The sequence below is a fragment of the Diorhabda sublineata genome, chromosome 3 (assembly GCF_026230105.1).
Source record: "Diorhabda sublineata isolate icDioSubl1.1 chromosome 3, icDioSubl1.1, whole genome shotgun sequence".
NCBI classification, from domain to species: domain Eukaryota; kingdom Metazoa; phylum Arthropoda; class Insecta; order Coleoptera; family Chrysomelidae; genus Diorhabda; species Diorhabda sublineata.
In genome coordinates, this window is record NC_079476.1 from 35,834,702 (window position 1) to 35,857,858 (window position 23,157).

Sequence of the window (23,157 nt, forward strand, 5' to 3'; positions counted from 1 at the left end):
CCAGATTGACAAACTATCTACTTGATGGTACACATTATTTGGACTAACTAAGCTAGAAGAGTTTGACTTACCGACAAAGTATGCGCAGGCACACTGAACATCATAGATTCATTAAATATTGGACATTTCTCTCCTTTTTTGATTGAAGTCTTTTTCTTGTTTATTTTTCGATTATGCTGCATCAAGTATACCTGTAATATAATTTATTTGAAATTGATTTTCTTTGAATACGTCAGTTGTCAATGTCAAAAAATTGTTAGCTGTTAATGTAGACAAAAGCTCGTAAAAACTAAAAAACAAACATAAAAATAAATAAAATAAAGTTTCAATATACAGAAGAAAACTACAATGAATACTAACAAAATTATAGGTAATAGTAATAGGTAATAATTAGTATATAAGTCCATAGCAAAATTAAACCAGTAAACAGTATGCCAGGAATTGAATAATATTATTATTATAATAGAAGTCGTTTACAGAGTATAAGGCACTTTCCAGTGAATATGCCTTCGTATTATTGCAAAATGCAGGAAAAGATGATGTTGATTTGATTTCAATTGGCAAGTGATTGTGCATTTTTTTGCATTGTAAAATATTAAGCCATTAACTAATTCTGAACCTGGAGTAGGTAGGTAAAGGTCGTGCTCCACGTTCCTTAGTGGATAGCCTTGAAACGATATTTCTAGAATTGGAGAAGCGTGCTTCAAAAAAACGGATTCAAAGATGAATAAGGAAGGAAGAGTCAGAATTTTTAATCTGTTTAAACCGAGTAAATATCTAACAGCTCATAAGGGCATAATAAACTGTTAAGGAGGTGGATAAGTTCAGTTCTTTAGAAACAGATTCCACGACGTCAATGGTGGCGGTATTTGATAAAATGTATTTTTATATGATAAAACTTTAGCTTTAGACACAGAAGCTAGAATCGCAACATCATTTAAGGGTGATTAGGTCACTAGATATGATCCTATGAAGGGCTGCAGAAAGGCATATTTTACCACTGATGTTTAGATAGGCGATGTCATTTATAACCAGAAGAAACAAAATAGGGCTTAGTACAGAGCCTTGGGGCACTCCACATTCCACATCATAGTATCAACCCTTACCAGATGACTTTTGTTGGTAAGATGTGACTCAAACCACGGGAGAGTTGTTTCCCTGAAACCGTAGTATACTGCAATTTGTTAATTATAATATTATGGTTGACACAATCGAAAGCCTCAGAAAAATCACAAAAAGTTGTTGAAGTGGAGTGATGAATATATCAAAGGATGCAATCAAATAGCTAGAAAACGTTCAGTGTTAAAGATGAATAATGATTAGCGAAACAGACACCATTGGTTCTCTTAATTATTTAATGATCAATCCACATGACGATTACAGTTGCTGGACAAATAATTGTGCATGTACTAGCTGAAAAATCTTTATACTACTACTATTTGTCATGTTATCGATTCTAATGAAAGAAAGAGGACATCCAGCCGGCAAAAATAAGAAAATATACCTATTGAACCTGTTGTATTCATCAATTACCACGAACTTACTAAAGTTAAAAGTTTATGTTGTCTACTGTAGATGCGATGTATCTTTGTATTCAGTACAGAGAAAGACCTTTTTGGTTATTTTAGACTAACGGTACATCCAGTATACTAAGCTAGTTACTTTATGAATACATTGTATTCCAAAATACAAAGAGAGCCGTTAAGATGAATGGAAACTGTGAACCAAAACAATATTGGTGATATTTCTTGTGAAAATTCAATTCCATGACAGGAAAGTTAATTTGCTTTCGGCAATATAAAGCAACAGAAAGGATGAAAATGTTTTATCTATTACTGAGAATAGTAATATAAAATTGCGTCTATTATGTAATCTTTGAAACTTGTAAACGTTTATTTTTCTTCTTATTCTGTGCCAATTTGTTCAAATATCTATAAAATTAAACTGAATAAAGCTGCTGTTGACACAAAATTAATAGGTGTACATTTATTTCAGACCTAATTTAGACAATTTATATTAAATTTCAGGATGTAATTGTAATTAATTGATAAAGCTTGAAATTTAGTATATCAGTTCTAATTTTAATAAAGATCTTGTTGGAAAAGTGAAGTTAGTAGTTATTACCGTTAATAAATGGAAAATATAGCTGGTGTTAATTAATATTAAATCCACTACGGTTGAATTTGATCAACTTTTCTCGCATTCAGTTAAAATTAAAAATTATATATGAATGCAGAAATTAACATTTACAAAGTCAATACCGGGTCCCGACCAAAATGATAAAAACGATTTTGAGACTAAAAGACGAAAAAATTGCGTCAAAAGTTTAATTATTGAGACAAGACAAAATGGAGACCACACAATGAGGACAAATATGCAGCAAAATATTGGTAAGCGAACTCCATGTGAGGTTTTCACAAGGAAAACCACTTAATTTATGGCTAGTCACCAGTTGAAATATCTTTTTTCAATCCTTTTGATGTCGGGAGTCTATTCCATAAATATCAATCCAATTAGGCAAAATACTTGGCAGTTAATATACACACCATTTAGAAATGGAATATGCCCATTTTCTTATATATTTTTCTCCCTCTTCTTCATTAATACTCCTTATATTTACTATTAAGTTATCGCACGAAAATGTTCGCGATGTATTTCCATTTTTTGACCAAGATGAATTTTATCGAGTATCAGTAGACAACTTAAATAGCACTCGTATGACAACACGTTCTGAGTACGTTCACCATTAAAAATGTCAAACTTTATGATGGTAATGTCAGATTTGACATACACACATCAGTGTTGCCATATCTCACAACTAAATTAGCAACCCTCGTACAACAATACAACAGAAATGAATTTGAGTGGTTTTTGACCGATTTACTGGTCTTCTACTTTTTTTGTACAAACTGTGCGATAACCTAAAATATGAGTTGATTATCCTTTAGGCGACTTTCATCTCTTCTTACACCTAAAATCTTTCCTTGGTTGTCAACACTTGAAGGATGATAACGAGTTGAAAGAACATGTTACCACGTAGGTACCTACAAAATTTCTGCTACGTAGAAAACTAGTTAAACATTCATAGATTTTTGTATAATAAATATTTGATTTGTATCTGTCCTCGTTTTTGTATGAATAACCAAAATGAAGTTTACTTTGGCGATATACCTCGTATACAGACTCTTTGATATTCATTGACTCAAGTCAAGACTTGCGGAAGTCTCTGAATTTAGAAACAAAAAAAAACATGTTGCAATCCTGATTTATCCTTATCATACCCTGTATATTTTAGTAACTAAATAAAAATAAATTCTCACGACAGATCAATATACTTTTGTCATTTATTATTCAAATATAAATTCCAACAATGTCGATACATGTAGAATATGTGAGAGAACTTACCTTAACAAAAGCTTCCCCAGGAATTTCAGTGGAGAATTTTAAGTTACGTGCTTTTACCACGACAACAGTTAATCTTTCAGCTGTCGGAAGATAACTTAAAGAAAACATCAATTCACCAATTTCCGTTCCTTTCTGTAAAAAATCCATGTCATTTCAAGATATAAAAAATCTATAATGATTTAGATATTATTTTCAGAAGATTGGTTTGGTATGTGAAAAAGACTATATATAGATTATAGCCAAGACAATATTTTCGAAATTTTCGAAATATATTAAAATAAAATCTGAACGAAAAAATTGTATATTAATCTATTTAATTCCAATAGTTGTGAATGAACGTTTTGGATTAAGATAAATTATTAAAAAATTATTTTTTAGAAGATATAGGTGATGATATATCAAAAACGTTTAGTCCTACTCAGTTAACTTGATGCTTGTTACATTTTTGTGAAAGTAATCTTGAGAATCTTTATGTCAAAACTATCGACGGACTGGGTATTATAAACGCTCATCTTGTTAGATCAGTTTCGATATTTTTTTTTAGTCCTTCGAGGAAGCATACATAAAGTCTAGCGTTGGAGGTTGATTTTTAGTAATTTCATACACACTTGTATAAGTTTCGTTCTCCGTCTCTTACTTGTTTCGGTTTTTACATTAAGAGAGATGCTATTTCCCAATGTTATCGGTTAATCACATTTCCTGAGTCTATGCAAAATTATTTTTCTTATATGACACGGAAGAGTAATCCATTTAGAATTCGTCTCAAAGAACTTTTAACTGTAGCAGCTTTAACATCATTCCAGCATATCTTAAAGGCACTATTAACTAATTTATAACTGGTTCTGTCTTTCCTAACCCATTTTAATGTCTTTGTCAGAGAAGGAATGGAATAATTCTTAATAATATAAGGTACCTTGATGACACGGTGTTAATTACAGACAGTGGACAGGATCTCTAAGCACTCTTAGATCGCATTAAAATTATAGGAGAAGATTATGGCCTTAACATCAACATCAAAAAGACCAAAACCATGATTTTCCCCAAAACATCCAACTATCCTCCCATGTCTGTCAACTTAAATGGTGGCATCGTCTAAAATGTCGAGAAATTTAAATATCTGGAGTGTTGGATAACAAAAGATATAGACCCGGATATAGAAATACGATCACGCATCGAGTAAGCAAGAAATGTCTTTCTAAAAATGACAAAAATTGTTTACATTCCGAGCACTCGACCTTAAAATCCGGTACCGGATGGTGAAATGCTATGTATACCTTGCTATATGGAACGGAGGCTTGGACCTCTAAGGTGAACTCACTAAGGCGCTTAAAGAGTTTCGAAATATGGATCTTTCGGAGGATGGGACCGCTCATATCAATAAGGAAGTAGTAATACAAAGAATAGGCACCGATAGGGAAGTTCTAAAATTAATAAAAACTCGAAAAACCTCGTATCTGAGACACATATATAGAAATTACAAGTACAGACTTTTGCAACTTCTGATGGAAGGGAAAATCAAAGGAAAACGTGGTCCTGGCAGAAGACAGGCTTCATGACCAGTGTTGCCAGAACTAGTACAATTGTACAATTTTAGTACATTTTAGTGTATTTTATACGCTAGTACATTTTTCCTTTTTTCTACTACATTTTCCCTGCCGAAATTGATTTATATTTAGATCGTGAGATTTTTGTACTGCATTGCTAATTTTATCGGTAAACTTTATATAAATTTTTCATCCTTAAAACAATAATTGACACAGTCTATAACATTTTTGGAAAAAAAAATTTAATTTAAACTTATGTTTATACATCTTTCTATAATTTTATTACATTTGTTTGAAGTTGGTACAATCTAGTACATTTTCTAGTTCAATTTTTACATTCAGCATTGTGGCAACACTGTTCATGACTGGAGAACATTCGCGAGTGGAGCGGTTTAGACTATCAGATGCTGATAAGATGGACCAGACACAGAAATTATTTTGCTGGGGTTATCGCTAACCTTAGTTAGAAGAGGGCACCCAAAGAAGAAGAAAATGAAATATTACACAATTACATACTCTCTAGGCATTGTATATAATACCTAGACATTTTATAGAATGAATAGTATGAAAAAAAAAACGTTCTGAGAGTTTATTAAGTTAATAATGTACAGTTGGGGGGAAAACGCATGACCCGCAAATTGTTGTACAGATGTACCAGGTACCATTCTTCATGGATTTAAGTCTTTTTTACAGTTACGCATTAAAAAACTGCTTAAGGGGTCGTCTTCACATTAAAATTTACATTATCTCAAAATTTTCCAATACTAACACGCAATTTTTATCCTATAGATCGATTTTTCAGACAATTTTAGCCCTAGAAACGAAATTTAAAGTTATTCGGTCAGTAAGTTAAAGAATTGTTTTCATACAAACTTTTGAACTTGTGATGTTAATTTAATTTGAAAATTGCAAATTGTCTCACCTGATAGAGGTGGTTTTTGAATGTTACTCAAAAGCTATTCGACCGATTGACCTGAAATTTTATGTTTGAAACTATTCTAAATTGATTTGTGTTGAAATATTTTCAAGTCACAATTTAAATTCTTACTAAATTGTATGCAAAATATAGAAATTATGTTATTCATTTAAAAAAAAAATTATTGTAGCCTACAAAAAATTTAATACAAATCGATTTAGTATTATTTCAAATAGAGGCTTACAAAATTTCTATACAATCGGTTCAGTAGTAACACTCAAATTAAATTAAAATCACAAGCTCAAAAGTTTGGATGAAAACAATTCCTAAACTTACTGCCTCAATAACTTTAAATTTAGTTTTTAGGACTAAAATTGTCTGAAAAATCGATCTATAGGATAAAAATTGGGTGTTAGTATTGAAAAATTTTAAGATAATGTAAATTTTAATGTGAAGACGACCCCTTAAGCAGTTTTTTAAGGCGTAACTATAAGGAAGACTTAAATTCATGAATAATGGTAGCTGGTGCATATCTCTACGACAATTTGCTGATAAGATAGCTCGGTTTATGCGTTTTTCCGAAACGAATCGGAAGTATATTTTACACTTTGCCGGTTTCTCATTTGGCATTCTATACAATGCCTAGGAAATGTTTGACATATAAACCGTTTCATAACTTGCCAGCTAATTTAAGGCATTGTATACAATACATTCTATAGAATACTGGATTTCAAACTTTGCCGGCAACATGAAGACATCCAAGTTAATTTAAATATATGACATCCGCATTTTCAGTTGAAGTAAGCTACCTCCAGTCCCTGCTCCATACCTCAAATTGATTTAATTTACAATAGAAATAATTTCAGAATATTAAATTCCATGGCTGAGTAATTTTTTCAATTACAACACAGATCTTCAAATAAAATAAATTCAATATCATTCTCATACTTGTTAATATTATTCGAAGTACCCCGTATAACATTCGATATGAGATTCCATCGTTTTCGCTTGTATTGTGAGCATCCAAACGCAACGGTAGGCACATGGTTACATCAATAATGCCGCCTCCCACGTGAATAGCCCGGAGGCGGCGCCAGCATTGGCAGCGACTGAACGGGAAGTTGCGATATTACTTTTGACTCCTTATTAAATTCTTGTTCTCTCTCAATGTAAGAATGTATTGAATGAATAACATGACCTTGGAATGTTAATATCGACTATCGTTACCTTTTCAATTTTGAAAATTTCCTGATCTTGCGCTTATTAACGAAAAGAAATCCTGATGAAACTAGTCATGTAAAGATTTTGCACGATTTTTTCGATTACGTGTATTTAGTACAAAATTTTTCGTTATGTTTAAAATATATTTTGGAAGTTCTCTCCTACTCTATCACAGGTTGTAAGAAACGATTGATGTTCTTTTATTTTCCTCTTGTTCCAAATTAATTTTGCGAGGTGCTTCAACAAGAAACAAGGACAGTTTGAACTATACATTAATTGAATTACTATTTAATGGAAAACTTGACGTACACTTCAACAAAATGGACCCAAATCACTCCTTTGTGAAATTATTGAGGTATTAAAGGGAAGAGAAGCTTCGAGATTGGAATATATAGAGTAAGGCGCAATCGCATTATTTATATAATATTATATGAACTGATGTTTTACTTGGTAACTACATTGAATGAATATCTTAGTTCTGCGTTATCTTTCTCTTTATTAAGGCCCTTGTACTCATAGCAAAGATAAATATACGGATTTACGAAAAAGGTGAACGACATATACAGGGTGATCTGGGACTCGATGTAAAAAATTTAGGAGTGAGTAGATGACGTGAAAATAATGCTATGATATAAAAAAAATAATAGTCGAAATCAGAACTTATATTTAAGTATATATCCTCCGTAAACTCCGAAGGTGTATAAATGCAAGGTGGCTCCTTCCAACAGTTTTTTTTTTGTTTTTATTTAATATTTGTAGACTTACCATTTAAATTTTTTCCTTATGTAAGTAACACGATGTTCTACAGTATGTAGTTTAATTTGAATTGTTTATGTTTCAATACTTTCTGTGATTTTTTTCAATAAATAATTACAACTTATGATAATTTCCTTCAGAATGTTTCTTTATGGCGAACGGTATCCTATCTAAAAATCTAAATATCTTCTAAACCATAAATTTTATCGAGTTAAGCAAAGAGCACCTTTTTGTTAAAAAATCAATTGAAAATTCAATTTTAGCTATCTTTAGAATGTACAGGTTGTCCCTGGAAAAGTTACAGACTGTTAACCATTGGGTATGAGTCGCTCCTGGATTTCAGATAGTAATGTGGAATTATTTATTCCGTCAAACCCTCTACATGGGCATATGTAATCATCCATTGGAAATTCATATTGTTCGAATATATGATTTAGTAGAAAAATTTTTTTATGTCACAGAATTACTTTCACGTCATCTACGCATTGCCGAATTTTTTGCATCAAGTTCCGGAACACCCTATATATTCAGAAAGCTGTTTCTGACTCCGCGATTCTTTAAACATTAATTCAGCGCTTTCAGTCAGTTATGATGTAGTATTTCATTCCAGGCTACCTCAACTTTATGAAAAAATATTTCAAACTATGTAGAGGACGTTGTAAATTCAACAGCCCACGACAACGCATATCTTAGACATGATCAAATGTACACAGATCGGGCTATCTTGGTGGCTAGGGTAAACCAGTATGAATGTTTGGAATGTATATTATCCAAATTTTAATCTGAATTTGAAAATTTTATTTCAAGGCGGCAATTTTTGTGCTTAACATACGAAAAGCATACAAACATTTTTTGACGCATCTTTAAAACGGTAGCTTGCTGCAAATGATTCCTCGGTGCAAAATATTGATTGGTAGAAAAATAACGAGTCCTCAAAATATACAAGGGTACATCCGTATCTTCTACGATCTTTTTATAATTTTTTGGTGATAAATCGTTTTGATTTTATGTCACTTCCGATTGAAAATTGGTTCTTGAAAAAGGTAAAAATTTTGACGTTTCGACCAATTTCATTCTCTAACAAAATACTTTTATTTTGACTTTAAAACGAATCATTAGAGACCTAAAATCATAACGATTATCAACACATTTTATAGACTATAATTTTAGATGAAACAAAATCATAATTCTTTACTTGGTCGTTATGTTTTTAATTACTTTAATCAATATGCCCTATTGAACTATTGTCGAATGTCTTGTTTGCTTAATGGATAAAATACTGATTTAACTAATGAATGTTTCCTAATAAATCCAACGCTAGATTTTGTCCATTTTGATGCTTATTACTCCCACCACATCAACAAATCAGGAAGTGTTTTTGATATGCTTTTGTTTTGCAAGTACGTTCATATAAACGAATTTTGTATTTAGTTAAAGTCGTAATTAAAACTGTTTCAATTTTCATGATTTATTATAAAGGAAGGAAAAAATAAATTATCTTCAAGTATAACACGCTAATGCCCGTCATTTTATATATTCGCGAGCTACAAGTGCACTGATTTCATGTGCACACAGACCAGTATAAACATCGTACGTCGTTCTACATTGCCGTAGTGACAGGGTGCTGGGAATTGACCAATCAAATCTAATATTAAAGCGTATGGATGGATTTCTTACATCATATATATTCATCGTCTTGCGATTTGTAGTTTTTGTAATTTTGATTTGTTTTATTTTAAAGGAAGCATTAAGTTTGGTGGTGTACGTGCACTGTCGATAGATCTCAAGATCCAAAAGACGCCAAAATTCTTAAAAAAGTAAAAGATTATAAATAATCATTGAAATCTTGTCCACCTAAACTTTATAAACTTGGCAGTGGGTAGCACTATTCACGAAACTCATAAGGAAAAGCAAAAATAGTGTTATCCAGGCAAAAATTTTTTCTATGAAAAATAAAAGTTCAAATAACTATTCTTCCTGTCTTTTCTTCTCATTTAAGCATAGCATAAGTTTTTCCTCTATAGAAGTTTTAGTTATATCAAAGATATACCTTCTCTGACTTTAGCGCAATTATTTGAAGGAATGAAAATATGAATCAATCAAAAACTATATAATATTAACATTACTTACTTGTCCAGTATCAGTTAATGTCACCCATGTCGTAACAGGTTGTCGCAGACTAACATCAGAAAGTCGTATTTCACCGTCTCCTATTAAAGTATGTGACAAAAAATCAGTTGAATACACGTGAAAACAAAGTACTCTTTGTGATTGTTCCCTTAAACAAAAATGATCATACATTGAAAAATATTTGAGCTTAAGTTGTAATTATATAACGTAATACCTGGGATTCATGGAAAAAAGAAATCTCTCTTTATAACTAGGGCTTCCCGAGCTTCTATAAACTTTGGTCTGTATGGTAGCTTCTTTATCGGGGAGAAGTGACACTCTCACGTAAGTGTCTAAATTATCGTCTTTTCTTACTATCCCTCGCAATTCTTTAGCTTCCAGTACGTTAACAACCAAATCCCAACACTCGCTGGAATATAAAGTTAATTTATTAATCACAAAATAAAACAGTGCGTTTATAAAGATTACAATTTTCAAATTTGAAAAATAAATTACCTGTCATATTCTAGGCCTATACACAAATAACCAGTAATATTTAACATTTCTAGATCTCCTAGTCCTACTGATGTATCTGAACATACACTATCACACGATATAGCCCTCTTTAGGGCACTGGGTACCACTTCAATCTCTTCGCTCTGTGGTGGAACAGGAGGAGATTCAAGCGATGCAGTCGGTTGTCCTTGTTGTACATAAACTCCTATAGCATATAAAATTTTGTTATTTGAAAAAGTAAAATAAGATGAAATTAAATGTTGAATGCGAATAAAAACTTAAGAAAAAACAAGGACCTATAATCGATACTTTGATAAAGATGGTTTAAAATCAAAATGAGATCCTGCTCATAGAAATCGTCATCTATATAATTCCCCGACAGCATCAAGGTCTACAAGTTTCTGAGACTATTGAAAAAATGATTATGTATAATGAAAAATAGAATTTTTTTAGTAATTGAAACGAAAAATTATGAAAATAAGTAATTGTATACAAACCTGAGAGCTTCAGAGGTGGATTAGAACTTGCTGAATATTGTTGGGGGCTATTGGTTTCTGTTGCGGAACACTGAGTCACAGAAGGACTTGTCTGAGGAAACTGGAACATTGATGGGCTTGGAGGAGGGGTTATACATACTGGAAATGAGGATTGAGAAAGCAAAGTAGCCATGTTAACTGAAGAAATTGGGCGTGGTATGGGACAGATTGATGTTTTTTCGATGAAGTTGCTATCTTCAACACTGGAAAATTAAAATCAATTTTGATAAATTTGTTACTAAAGACAGATTCTAGAACAGTTTCTTAATCAGTTTTTTGGCAGATTCTATTTGGTAGATTGGTGATTTCGATTTATTACGTTAGTAAGTGTTTGTCCTGAATCTAAATTGGAAATTAGAAAAAAAAGTAGTGCTCTTCTCTCGAGCCAACTTTCAAAACCTTTTCCCATAGAGGAGTGTTAAAGGGTGGTACGATTCAAGTTTTGTTGAGTATTTATCAGGTTTAACGATGAGTACAATTTGATAGATTTCCAAAAACGAGAAAGTATGAAAATGCACAAACAGTTGGATAGTGGGAGGAAGATTTTCTCTGGCAATTGTCCCAACATATTGGACGATTTCGAAGGACGAATGAAGTGGGGTGTTCTCATTTAGTTTGATTAATAAGAGAGGGCTCTAATTATATTTCGGGTTAACTGATCTTTTTCACTGGCAACGTCCCTCAAGAAATTGAGATTGCCAGTGACAGTAAATACTGTTTTTAGGTTTATAGCAAAAGCAGCAATTTAACTATAAAGATTCAAATGTTAGCAAAATGTTTGTGACACGTTGCCAAATTAATGTAAGCTACAATTTAAACTCTAACAATTTGATTTTATTTATATCATTACTGGAAATTTGGTTGAATAATAAGTTGCAAATATACCTTAATTACTATTGCGAGAGATGAGTACAAATATGAAAATTTTACAAGTATACAAGATTTCATCCACTTGTTTGAAAAAACACACAATTTAGAAAAATATACTGAAGATATTTATTTACTAAAGCTTATCGTAAAATATTTTGATATGATGTGATCAACATAACTTCCCTTTTTCATATTTCCTCAATATCAGTCAATTTTCAAATTATGGCAACAACAACAATTATGGCTCAAATATGATCTCATAGTCGCTCAAACACGGGTATAACTTTGTATATTGTATCAATAGGAAACTATCAAGATTGTGCTCTTGATATACATATTCCTTTTTAGCCTACATTTTCTTTATATTTCGCAATTACTTCACAACAATGCCAAACTACTTTTATACAAAGGAATAGAAAAATGGGAAAAAGCCAGAAATGTATGAGTATGTATAAGAGCCGAAATGAACTACAATTCAATGGAGGAAAAGTATTTTGCTTTGTACGCCCCAGGCAATATGACAGTATTATGAAAATCCACTCTTTCGAGAAAAAAATCAAACAAAAGCTGATTTTACATTTCAGTGAACTATATACAGATTGTCCTCGAATGTAAGCGGTTGCGAATCATTAATTTTATAAATTGGAGCTTCAAAGTTTATAAATTATTCATATCAGGTTTGATAATTTATTATAAAACCATCTGCTTTGTTCTAACAGTTTTTACCTTAGATGTAGAGGTAATATTTCTTCTCCAATTGGTTCTATCCTTTGCTTCTTGTTTAGTCCAGTTCAATCTTTTTTTTGCTATTACCGCTTTCTGGATGTGCCTCTTCTCTTCTTTGTGCTTATTTCAGTTTTCCATATAACTTTAACTGCTCTATCCTCCTCCACTTTCATTATATAGCTAAATAAGCACAATTGTTGTTGCTAGATTTTTTGTACCACATTATTCACGTTTAATTTTATCGTTTGTTACTTTATTCATTCCGCATGCTGTTACTTTCTGCTTCAATTGGTTAGCTTCCAGTACTCGCAACTATAAATCAGCATTGGTGGTAGTAATAATTTATATAGTTTTGTTTTTGTACGTAATTTTATCTCTTTTTCACTGAAAAATACTCTGTAAATTGCTACGTATGTGAATATTTTCTTGTTCAACTTGCTAGCTACCTCTTGGTCATTTCCATTTCTTACAATTGTCCTTAGATAGATAGTTTGTTATCCCTTTTCTTATACCGTTTTTGTAATTGCACAGTTATTTCTTCTAATATGTTTTATTACTTTACTTTGTACCTCTTCACTATATCAAGCCGTATGTAAATTGTTTCCAGTCTTTTTTGCGTTTTCTTTCGTTCTTTGTTCATTTAGCTGTTTCATCCATGATTAATAGAAAACAAAAGAGGGCTTAAAAAGCCTTCTTTCTCATCTTACTCCTCAGTTACAAAACTACTTCATATCTTTTCGTTAACTCGTACTACATTCTTTGTTTTCGTGTAAATATTCTTTACCATGTTTATTAATCGGTTACAAACTCTTCTGTCATATATATTGTCTCCGTTTATAATATTAAATGCTTCATCTAAATCAACTGCTACAACGTAAATCACATTGTTTGGATCTGTTTTTTTTTCTGTTATTCGTTTTAAAGTAAATATCCAATCTTCCGTTCATCTGTTGGTTCTAAATCTGTCTATCGTTTAAGGTGTTATCAACTTTAACTATAAGTCTATCCTCAATTATAAGTCAAAATAATTTGTATAGTATACAGAGTAGCAATATCCTCCAATAGTTTTTGTAATCGTTATAACTTCTTCACTCGCCTGGAATTGTTTGTGTATCAAGGTACTAATAAGAATTAATTGTTTTAGTGATAAAAATTGACGTATAAACATCGGCTTATGTGTATATGTAGATGACTACCTTTTAGTTTCTATTCTATAGTAAGATAGAGTTTGAAATATTTGTAGCGGAACTCAGTGAGGAATTCTCTCAACTCAATAGTGCAAATTCTTTTCGAATACCAAAGCTCGAAACATGATACATAGTTAAACTACCCCAAAATTCTGTATACAGAAATAAGAGCTTAATGTAATCTACTTACTTTTGATATAATAAAAATGTACAGAGTGGTGATATTATTTTGTATACAAACAAAGCAGTTGTTCGAATTGAGCACCATTTAGTATAGTATAGGTGTACAACTAAAAAGTTAATTTTTACAGACACCTAGTCGAGCGTGGAAAGCCTAGACATTACTGCTTGTTTTGCTCTTCTCCATTAAGCGTCTGCTTTATGTATTATCACATTTTATATTATGCAGATATTTAATAATATATTCCATTATTACAACTACAGATTATAAATAAGAAAAATGATATATGAGAGCAAAACAATTCGTGGGTTAAGGAATAGTAGACACGAACGACGAAACCTTTTAGTATAGCTGTCCGTGTTTAAAGTATGTGCCATTATATCATTATTAGTTATTCGTATCATTATTTTTTACAAAAACGAATAAATAAAAAATAAATATATAAGCTAGCGATTCCAAAAAAATGGATATTTGATAGTCACTTCCTGGTTATTAGCTCTCCAAACTCCACCACAAACTGCACCACTATCTCTACGTATACATTTGCTAGATTATTTTTGATTTTTAAAGTATCAGTTAACATCAGCTCAATATTGACAAAATCAAATCTATATAATAAACGGTAGTGATCACAAAATTATTTTATCAAAATTGTGATGTATAGATACCATAAAAATTGAATTGATCTTCTTCAATGTACTACTAGCTGGCAATATAACGTTAAATACATGATTTGAAACATTTCTGAAAGGCATCGTTAGGAATAGGTTCAATGTACTCGTTCGTTGAATGCTAGGAATGGTATTAAACAGGTTTTATTTTAGATGGAAGAGTCAAAAGTCGAATGGTGCTAGATCAATTGTCAAAACTAGCAAATCAAAAGCGATTATTGTTCAACGGGTTTTCATTATGAAGAAGATGGCTGTTGACTTTTTTCAATTTCGTAAACGTTTCAGTAGCTCTAACAACAGATTGAATGACTTAAATATCAACTTTATAAATATTCTCATTTATTTTTGTGGTCAGAAAATTTCCTCGCGGTTCCATGTCCTTAACTAATGCATTCATAAATTTTTAATGGCTCACACCATGAAGTTACTACATTATTAACAGATTTTTCTACATTTCGGAACTTCATAGGCACTTTTTATTAACAAATTCTTAATAATACGTTGTTCAAGATCAATTTTCGTGATAGACAGTGTCCCACTAAAGCCGCTACAGTAGCAGAAATAGATTTAAATTGGTCTCAACACTTCGCAAAAAAACGGATATTCAAATGAAGAAGATGATCACTAGGAGGACCTATGCAAGAAATTGGAAGGTTAACTAGGGGATATCCAACAGTCATACACCTAAATGATCTTTATAATATATATTTATTTACTACACAAATTGAAAAAAAATTCACCATAATTAACGAGATTGCTATAAAAACACAAAACTCGTAGCAAGAAAGTTGGAAATCAAATTACAAAGATTAATTCAAGAAAGAATGGAAACTTGGTCAATTCAATAAACTTTTCTATTGAAAACTCAAAGTTAAAGGATCCAATGAAGAGAAATTTGTAAGAAGACTTATACTTTATAAAGTTTTCTCAATGTGAATAATAGTTTTTTACGACGGTTCTGTCAAATTTTACAAATGATTTCATTTGAAAACTCGAAAATCTTCTTAAAAAAATCTTTGTATTCTATAAGTTGATTGGAACTGGTTTCTGATTGAGCCAGGCGCTCAGCAATCCAGCCTACATATATCTATCTCCTTGATTTCGAAGTATTTCCCTTTTATTCCTTCCCGGGATTTTCTCTCGAATATCCTGGCGAGGTGGATAATTCGTAGACTAGACTTTCATCCTCAACTTTGCATCTTGGATTCAAGCATCTTGCGTAATGAGGTTTTTTGCCATATACCAGTAGATAGTTATCAACTCGATGATGACAAGTCTTGTTTTAAGGTAAATGAGACCATCCCTAGTTTCTACTACCGTGGCTATGTCGGTGGTTTCTAGTCACCTGTTTCAAAAATTATTTCTTCTGTGCATTAGACTTTCGATGAAACCATTTGGTATGGAGATTGGAGAGACCGGTAGTATACTGGCGAAAGCAGTTATCGCAAACCCGCCTGCATTTTCACACCAGAATGTGCAACAGAAATGGATAAATTGTCTTTAGAAACTCATTCAAATATTGGTGGTTCCTCTAATATTTTACTTTCAATAAATATAAGCAAGACAGTAAACTTCATCTGAATAATGCTAGCAATATAGCTTTCAGTTTTCATATCACTTTTCCTATTTCGTAAAATATTCCATCTTAGGATAATAAAAGTTTTAAGTGATCTTATTGGCGAATTTCTTGTTTAGACTGCTTTTTTTAACAGATTGAAACTGTCAACTCCACTTTCCTCTATCCTTTTTCTCTTACACAAATCGTATTATCATCATCAAAGATTCATTGCCTTTTCCGACTTTCATGATTCTGTGGACAGCATATGTTAGTGAAACTGAAATAGCGGAAAGAAACTCTTAAACTTTCTCGTTCGAAACAGAATTTATGTTTTAGATCAAATTTGAAGAGTTTTCCAGGTTATTTTTCCGCTATTCATTTATTTCGTTCTTTGATTCCCACAAAACATCCAACACTGTTCTTGTGATTATTCAGTCTATATTGGAATACTTTGATTCGATTCACTATAAGCTGAATCAAGATTTGCTGATCTATCTGATATACCTGGAACATTTTTACTATAAATTCCAAGTATAGTGAATTAAAATTGAAAAACACATAAATCCCACTATATTCCTCTAAATTATGAACTTCCTGTATAACAACATTAACACGATGGATGATGACAGTGACGTGAAGTGCTGATAGCGTACAAACACCGACACAGCAACTTCGAGTTAAAATGAAAAGATGTGAGTGGAGGATGGTAAGATAAGAAGTTCAGAGTCAAACATAATTTCAGCAGCTACTCGATATTCAGTTATTCACGCCGATAAATGGCAAAAGATCAGTTATTCGAAGGGTTGATAAGCCAGTCGAGCTTCATTCGGTTTTATTCTCAATATATGTATGTTGAATCCTCGAAAAAGCGATAATTTACAGGGTAAGGCAATAATAAACTACGCAAATAAAATAATTAATTCATAAAACGAATGAAAAGGATTTTACAGAAATTAATAACTTTATGTATTACGAGTATATTTCGACTTACAGTTTCATCAATTACTTGGAGTTTTGTCACAAATTGTATAATGTTTGCTCTCGAATATCCATTAATTCACATGAGGTTTCCATGCAAATAAATTTATATTCAATTACAAAAAAAAACAGTTATATTAGACAGAATTTTTGAATGTGGTGTGTGTGAAGAGGAACTTTTGAATAAATAATTATATCCATCAAATTGCTACAGGGAATTCTTTATAATTTTATCTAAAATTAATTGTCCGTACTAGCTATTTATGTAGATATATCCACGTTCAGCCCATTATTATAATCCATATTCCTTGGATGCGCACCCACTCAATAAACTTCCGTATTTGTTCTTTTTAAAATTTAACATTTTGCATTTAATCGCTTTGATTTCATAATTCTTATGGCTGAACTTCCAGAATTCAGCTAAGAAAGCTGACGGACAATACAAGCAGACTACACCAGGCATCTAATACCAACAAAAAACAGCTCGAATATGACCAGTAGTGGAGACTTCGAGAAGAAAAACAACTTAGAAATAAGACGGCACCTATTAGAGAACATACTTTATTGAAGTGAAGGATTTGGACTAATGTCTTTTCGCTGCGAAGATTCAATAGATCGTGGACGATACTGCAGATTCGAAGCTTACGGACTACACTACCTAAATTACGTCATCCAACAGCTGAACTATGATCAACAGTGGAGACATAAAAAAAGAGGAAGAAAGAGGCCTGCAGATCGGTGAAGATGAGTAGGATCGCGAGTAGGAATATCTTCATATTTAGGAAATCGTTAACGTCGTTTTTAGCTGTAAGATGTCGACTAAGACGCATCAAAATTGAAAAAAGGACTTCCTTGAAGAAAAAATATACATAAGTATTTGAACTCTTTGGAAGAAGAGAGGTGAAGGAGGGGCGAAGAAGATTGACAACTACTACAGATCATATTGAGAGATAGTAGGACGTTTTTTCTTGGTTCTTTTTGGGTATGTATATTGATTTTCTGCAGTTACTCTGTAACCTATTCTAACTAGTACGTCAGCCAGACGTCAGATACATCGTCTTTAGTTAATCTTATCACCAGCGCGTGAATTTCTAGCTATTATGCCACAAGTAGTTTTTGATGGCAGATGTATTTTGTAAACATTTAAGAACAAGACCTCAAAAGTACGTGGTGATTCGGGAAATTTAATTTTTGATAATTTGACTGAAGTGCTAAATAAAAATGAAGGGTATAGAGTTTTAAACCAAATAGCAAATGTTATTAAAGGAAATTTTGTTTTAGATTTTGTGATAGTTGCAACTATTGTTCCTAAATTTAAATATGTACCAATTACCAGCGTGGATGTTGAACGAAGTTTTTCTCATTTAAAATATGTGCTGTGTAATAGAAGAATGGGATTTACTGTTGAAAATTTAGAAAAACAATTAGTTATTGGTTTATTTAAAGACGGGTAGTTTGTAATGTTTAAAATTTTATTTGTTCCTATTATTTAGTGTTTTTTTGCAAGAAGTAAGTTTCTGGTTTGTTTAAGAAAAAGTAGTTTCTTTATTCACATTATCTTATGACGAAATGACTTTTATTTTTATGTTTTTTGTGTAAAACTGTGTTATATTAATAAAGATATTCGTTTTTATAAATTACTTTTCCCTGCTCTTTTTCAAATTTCCTGGATATTTATGAGCTCATTTTCAGAAAATTTTAAGCGCCTATTTTAAGTTTCTTTTATGCTTAAAAATCCTTGCTCTACAATTTTCAGCCGTACTAGGTACTTCAAAAGCACGCCAATCCAAACCCTGCAGGTGATTCAAATTCTATATCAGGGACATCCAACCAAAACTCCACAATATGTGGTTGGTTACAGAGTTATTGAAACAAAAATTTTAATAATTGTTTTCTCAATATCTCGTAAAAGACATGCATGAGATAAACGTGCGATTAATAAAAAAATTAGATATTAAATTCTACCTGGTTTTAGTGGGAGTAATTATAGGATCTACTTTTGAAGGTGTTTTAGTCGACGAAATAGTGACAGGCACTGGTGCGGGTCTTAAAGGTTGAGGAGGAATAGAACTGTCGTCTTGAAAACGGTTCCAATCATCCGTAAGGCTAGTGGTGGCGAGAGTGATCTTGAAATCCCTGTCTACCGAATCGAATCTCTTGAAACTGCCCGTGCTACAATTTAGTTGGATATCAGAGTCCGAGTGAACCTGAAATAAAAATAATGATTTGGGATCTAAAAATGAACTAATGAAAATTCACGATGAAAAAATATGTTTGTCGAAATTTGTTCAGATTACAATAAAAATTTTGAAGTTTTGGTTTTCACAAAAATAACTATAGATTTCTCGATTAGAATATATATTTTTTACATAATTTAGTGATAAACGGAATCCAAAAAAACAAGTATTCATGAACTCTATATGATCAACTAAATTTCAGTAATAATAAAAATAATAAAAGTATAAGCAGCTGTTAGTAAAAAGTATTGTTTTCTTTGTATATAAGAACAGATACGAGGGCAGTTTAATGGAAGGGTGACGTTCCAAAAGTTAGTTTTAACGCCGATGTAAAGAAAACACTTTTCTTAGTGGATGTGGAGTGAAAAGAAGAGCGAGTTGATTGAACATTATTTTCTACTTAACACTTATGGAGAAATCGAGGAAAAGTTATGCGAATTTTCTCCCGAAAGTATCGATTTCGGGCTTAAGAAAAAAGAATGAATTTGTTGATGAAACAAGTTTTGTTCCTTCCCCACAATCCGTCATATACACACGATATGGGCCCCTCCGATTATTTGCTATTCCCAATCTTAAGAAAATATCTTGGAGGTAATCAACTTCATACAGATAAATAGGTGATGGTAGAGTAAAAAGGAAAGTATGCTCAAAAATAGAATGAATAAATAAAAAATGGAAATAAAGTACTGAATACATTACATCGCTCAATAGAATTAGTTTGGAGGAACAGAAAATTCCTGGATAGCCAATATATGAACCACATTTAATAAAAAGAAAAAAAATTTGATTACACATCTATCACCATATTAATTCATGTCCAGAAAATCAACAATTCATATTCTAAGCCAAATGATTGGATCAAATATGGTTAATCACATTCGATACATAGTTTTGATAGCCCAGAAAGAAACACACTAAAAAAATGACAAATTTGCAACCAGAACGATAATAAAAAGTGTAGTAGATTCAATATTGTATCGGCTTTCCAGCTATACTTATACCTGAAAAGATATTTTTTGCACGACTCTGCATCTGTTTTCAAAACACGTACATTTATACCAAACAATTCTAGGTTTGTTTTGTCTCATTTTCCAAGATGTTAGTCTACTATTTCGAGGTATCTAAGGTTTTAGTTAAAATTGGCAAGACATTCGAAGAGTTGATGCTCTGTTGTCGTCCTTTGCCATACCTATCGTCAGGTAGTGTTATTTGAGACGGCAAATGACTGACCACTAATTTAATATCGTTTCTGGACATCCTTAGAAGTTCCTTAGACTGTTATAGTTATACTTATGAATTTTTTTACTCTCTCATGTTTGTAGTGTGTTCCCAGTAAGATTCTAATTTGTAGTTGTAGTTGATATGATTTCTCATGATGTCATATATAATTTTTTGCTTGGGATTTCTACTTCCTCATTACCTGGTGGCCTGGTAGCCACATTGGAATTATTTGTTTCTGTAAGCTAGTGATTTTAAAGTTTTTTTACCCTTCCACGCTAGCCTGGACGTGCACTCAAAGCTTTCAGTGTTTTGAAGGCCGCTTGACTATCACAGTATGTGAATGTTTTATTTAGGAAGGTTTATATTCTAACACACATGCATTTCGGTAACGGAATGTGAAAAATGTGAATTAAAGAATTTGATATAAAAACTGTTGAATCAGACGAAGCAACGGAGTATAAAATACAATTATTGCCGACGTCCAAATATTCGCATATGAAGAAGTTCAGAACCCCAAAGAAAACATTTTATAGATAGAGCTAAGTGCTGGAAAGTAGGTTTTAGGCAGCTGAAAATAAACCCATATGGTATTAACTATAAAAGTACAGCTATAGGAAAATATATGCTTGAACGTGTAAACAGTTTCAAATAGGTACGTTGAATCAATTTCAGATGGGATTCTAGTCTAATTCGCAACGTGATTACATTTGACGCTCGAATACCAAGTCGAGGGTGATCTTAAATTTGCTCTTTTACTCTCATTAATTTGACTAACTGCACGTGTGTTTCACGTTCCCTTACTCTTAAGGAGTATTAAGAAAATTCTATTGCACGAGATTTGAATAGTTCATTTTTCCCATTAAGTACGTAAATTGGTTCAATGAATGATGATATTTTTTAAAAAATTATTGCTCTAACTGGTATATAACTGAAGCAGTTATTGCTTGTACTGTCAACAATTTCTTCAGCAAAATTTTCTTAGTAATAAAGAAAGATTATAAAAAATGAATGTACATTGGTCCTTAGTGACGTGTATAATTTTAACGAGTTATTCTTGACATACTTGTGAAAAAGGAATAATTTATATAATGTTAAGTTTGTAATGGCCTCCATTAAAGACCCGCGTTTTTTCATCAAGTTTCATATAAAATTCACACTTTTCTTTACTTATAAATTGAGTGATTGAAAATTTCTTACGAATAAACGCTTAACGACTTACTAAATATCCATTAGCGTTGTAATGACCCTTTAATCTCGTTAATGATGCCTTCTCCTCTTTGTTAGATTGTATCCATGCCTGTATCCATCCTATGAAATCAAGCGAATGGAAAAAAACGAAAAAAGCTATTAATAAGATAGCGATGACGCAGAGAATAACTACAGCCAATTGTACATTGCCCATCTGAAATTAAAAAAAATTATTCAAAATTTTGATAAATGTTTTAGTGGGAGCTTTCTATTCAAATATTAGACCATTGATTGCCAAAGTGTACCACGTGCACCTCTAGGTGTCCACGGAAAGCTCTAAACAGAAGTATTTTTGAATTTAGATCTGATTTTTTGACGATTTGTTAATATGGCTTAAAAGTATCAACTTAAACTAGTAATAAGTTGTTTACGAGGAAAAAAAGTCTGTCTTAGACCATACAATAACATAGACTTCTAATCCTTCTATTCTTTCCAGTAAAAGGAAAGTGGTAAAATATCTAATGGGACTAATGTCAACAATTCGAGATTTAAGTTTCGCTTTCTTAAAATCCGAGAATCAATTTTACAAAAAGCGTTTCTAATCCATTAAGACAATTTTCTCTTCTCGATTCCTTAAAAATAATAGAAATCATTTCTAAATCTTTCAAAACAATTAAATATTTGCGAATTTCTATGAAAATCATTTACCAATTATGAAAGATTTCAAAACGATGTTCAGTTCTTTTGGAGTCATCAGTAAAATCACACATGTTGAATGGTCTCTGATGTTTGTTAGCATTTTCTGCATTTATCAGATTGAGTTTTTGAATCCTTAATAACATTTTAGTTATTCGTGTTAATAAGTTTTGGATAGCCATCATGAAGCCTTCGGTCTCTGGAAATAGATTTGCGCTAGTAAGACATTTGTGTGAAACTTCTTTGTCAACATGCAGCTGGTTGAGGTAGTGATGATAATGATGATGATGATTTCGTGACCACTGTTCCAGCTTCTCGATAACTTCGGGTGATAGTTGTTGTTCTTCGTCATAATTGTTCATGTTAACCTCTGAAACACTCTAGATCTGTTTTCGTCCACTTCAGGATTCTAAAGAGTATGTTAAAACAGGTGTGGCATAGGTGTTGATTGCCTGGACTAAGTTGCCTGCATTTAATTCGAGTTTCACTCTTCTGGTGTATTGGTTGGATTCTAGCTTTTGCCTGCTTGTCGTCCAGCAACTTAGCCTGTTGAGATCCTAGGTATTTGTAGGTTTCTCCGTTTGCCATCGCCTGTACGATATCTTCGTTGGGAAGTCCAAAGTTGGGAATTTGCAAATCTC

The 23,157-nt window shown here is 32.0% G+C and overlaps 1 protein-coding gene across 1 annotated transcript in view; it reads right to left on the bottom strand.

Moving 5' to 3' along the window:
- The window catches only part of LOC130441814 (synaptotagmin-12), a 40,083-nt gene that overhangs the window by 9,617 nt on the left and 7,309 nt on the right, over nt 1–23,157 (bottom strand). The window contains exons 2-9 of the mRNA XM_056775613.1: nt 21,852–22,034; nt 19,140–19,381; nt 10,965–11,206; nt 10,468–10,672; nt 10,187–10,381; nt 9,973–10,120; nt 3,406–3,537; nt 72–191 (exon numbers count right to left, since the gene is read on the bottom strand). Of these exons, the coding sequence (XP_056631591.1) occupies nt 72–191; nt 3,406–3,537; nt 9,973–10,120; nt 10,187–10,381; nt 10,468–10,672; nt 10,965–11,206; nt 19,140–19,381; nt 21,852–22,034 (1,467 nt within the window). The remainder of the gene's footprint in view (nt 1–71; nt 192–3,405; nt 3,538–9,972; nt 10,121–10,186; nt 10,382–10,467; nt 10,673–10,964; nt 11,207–19,139; nt 19,382–21,851; nt 22,035–23,157) is intronic.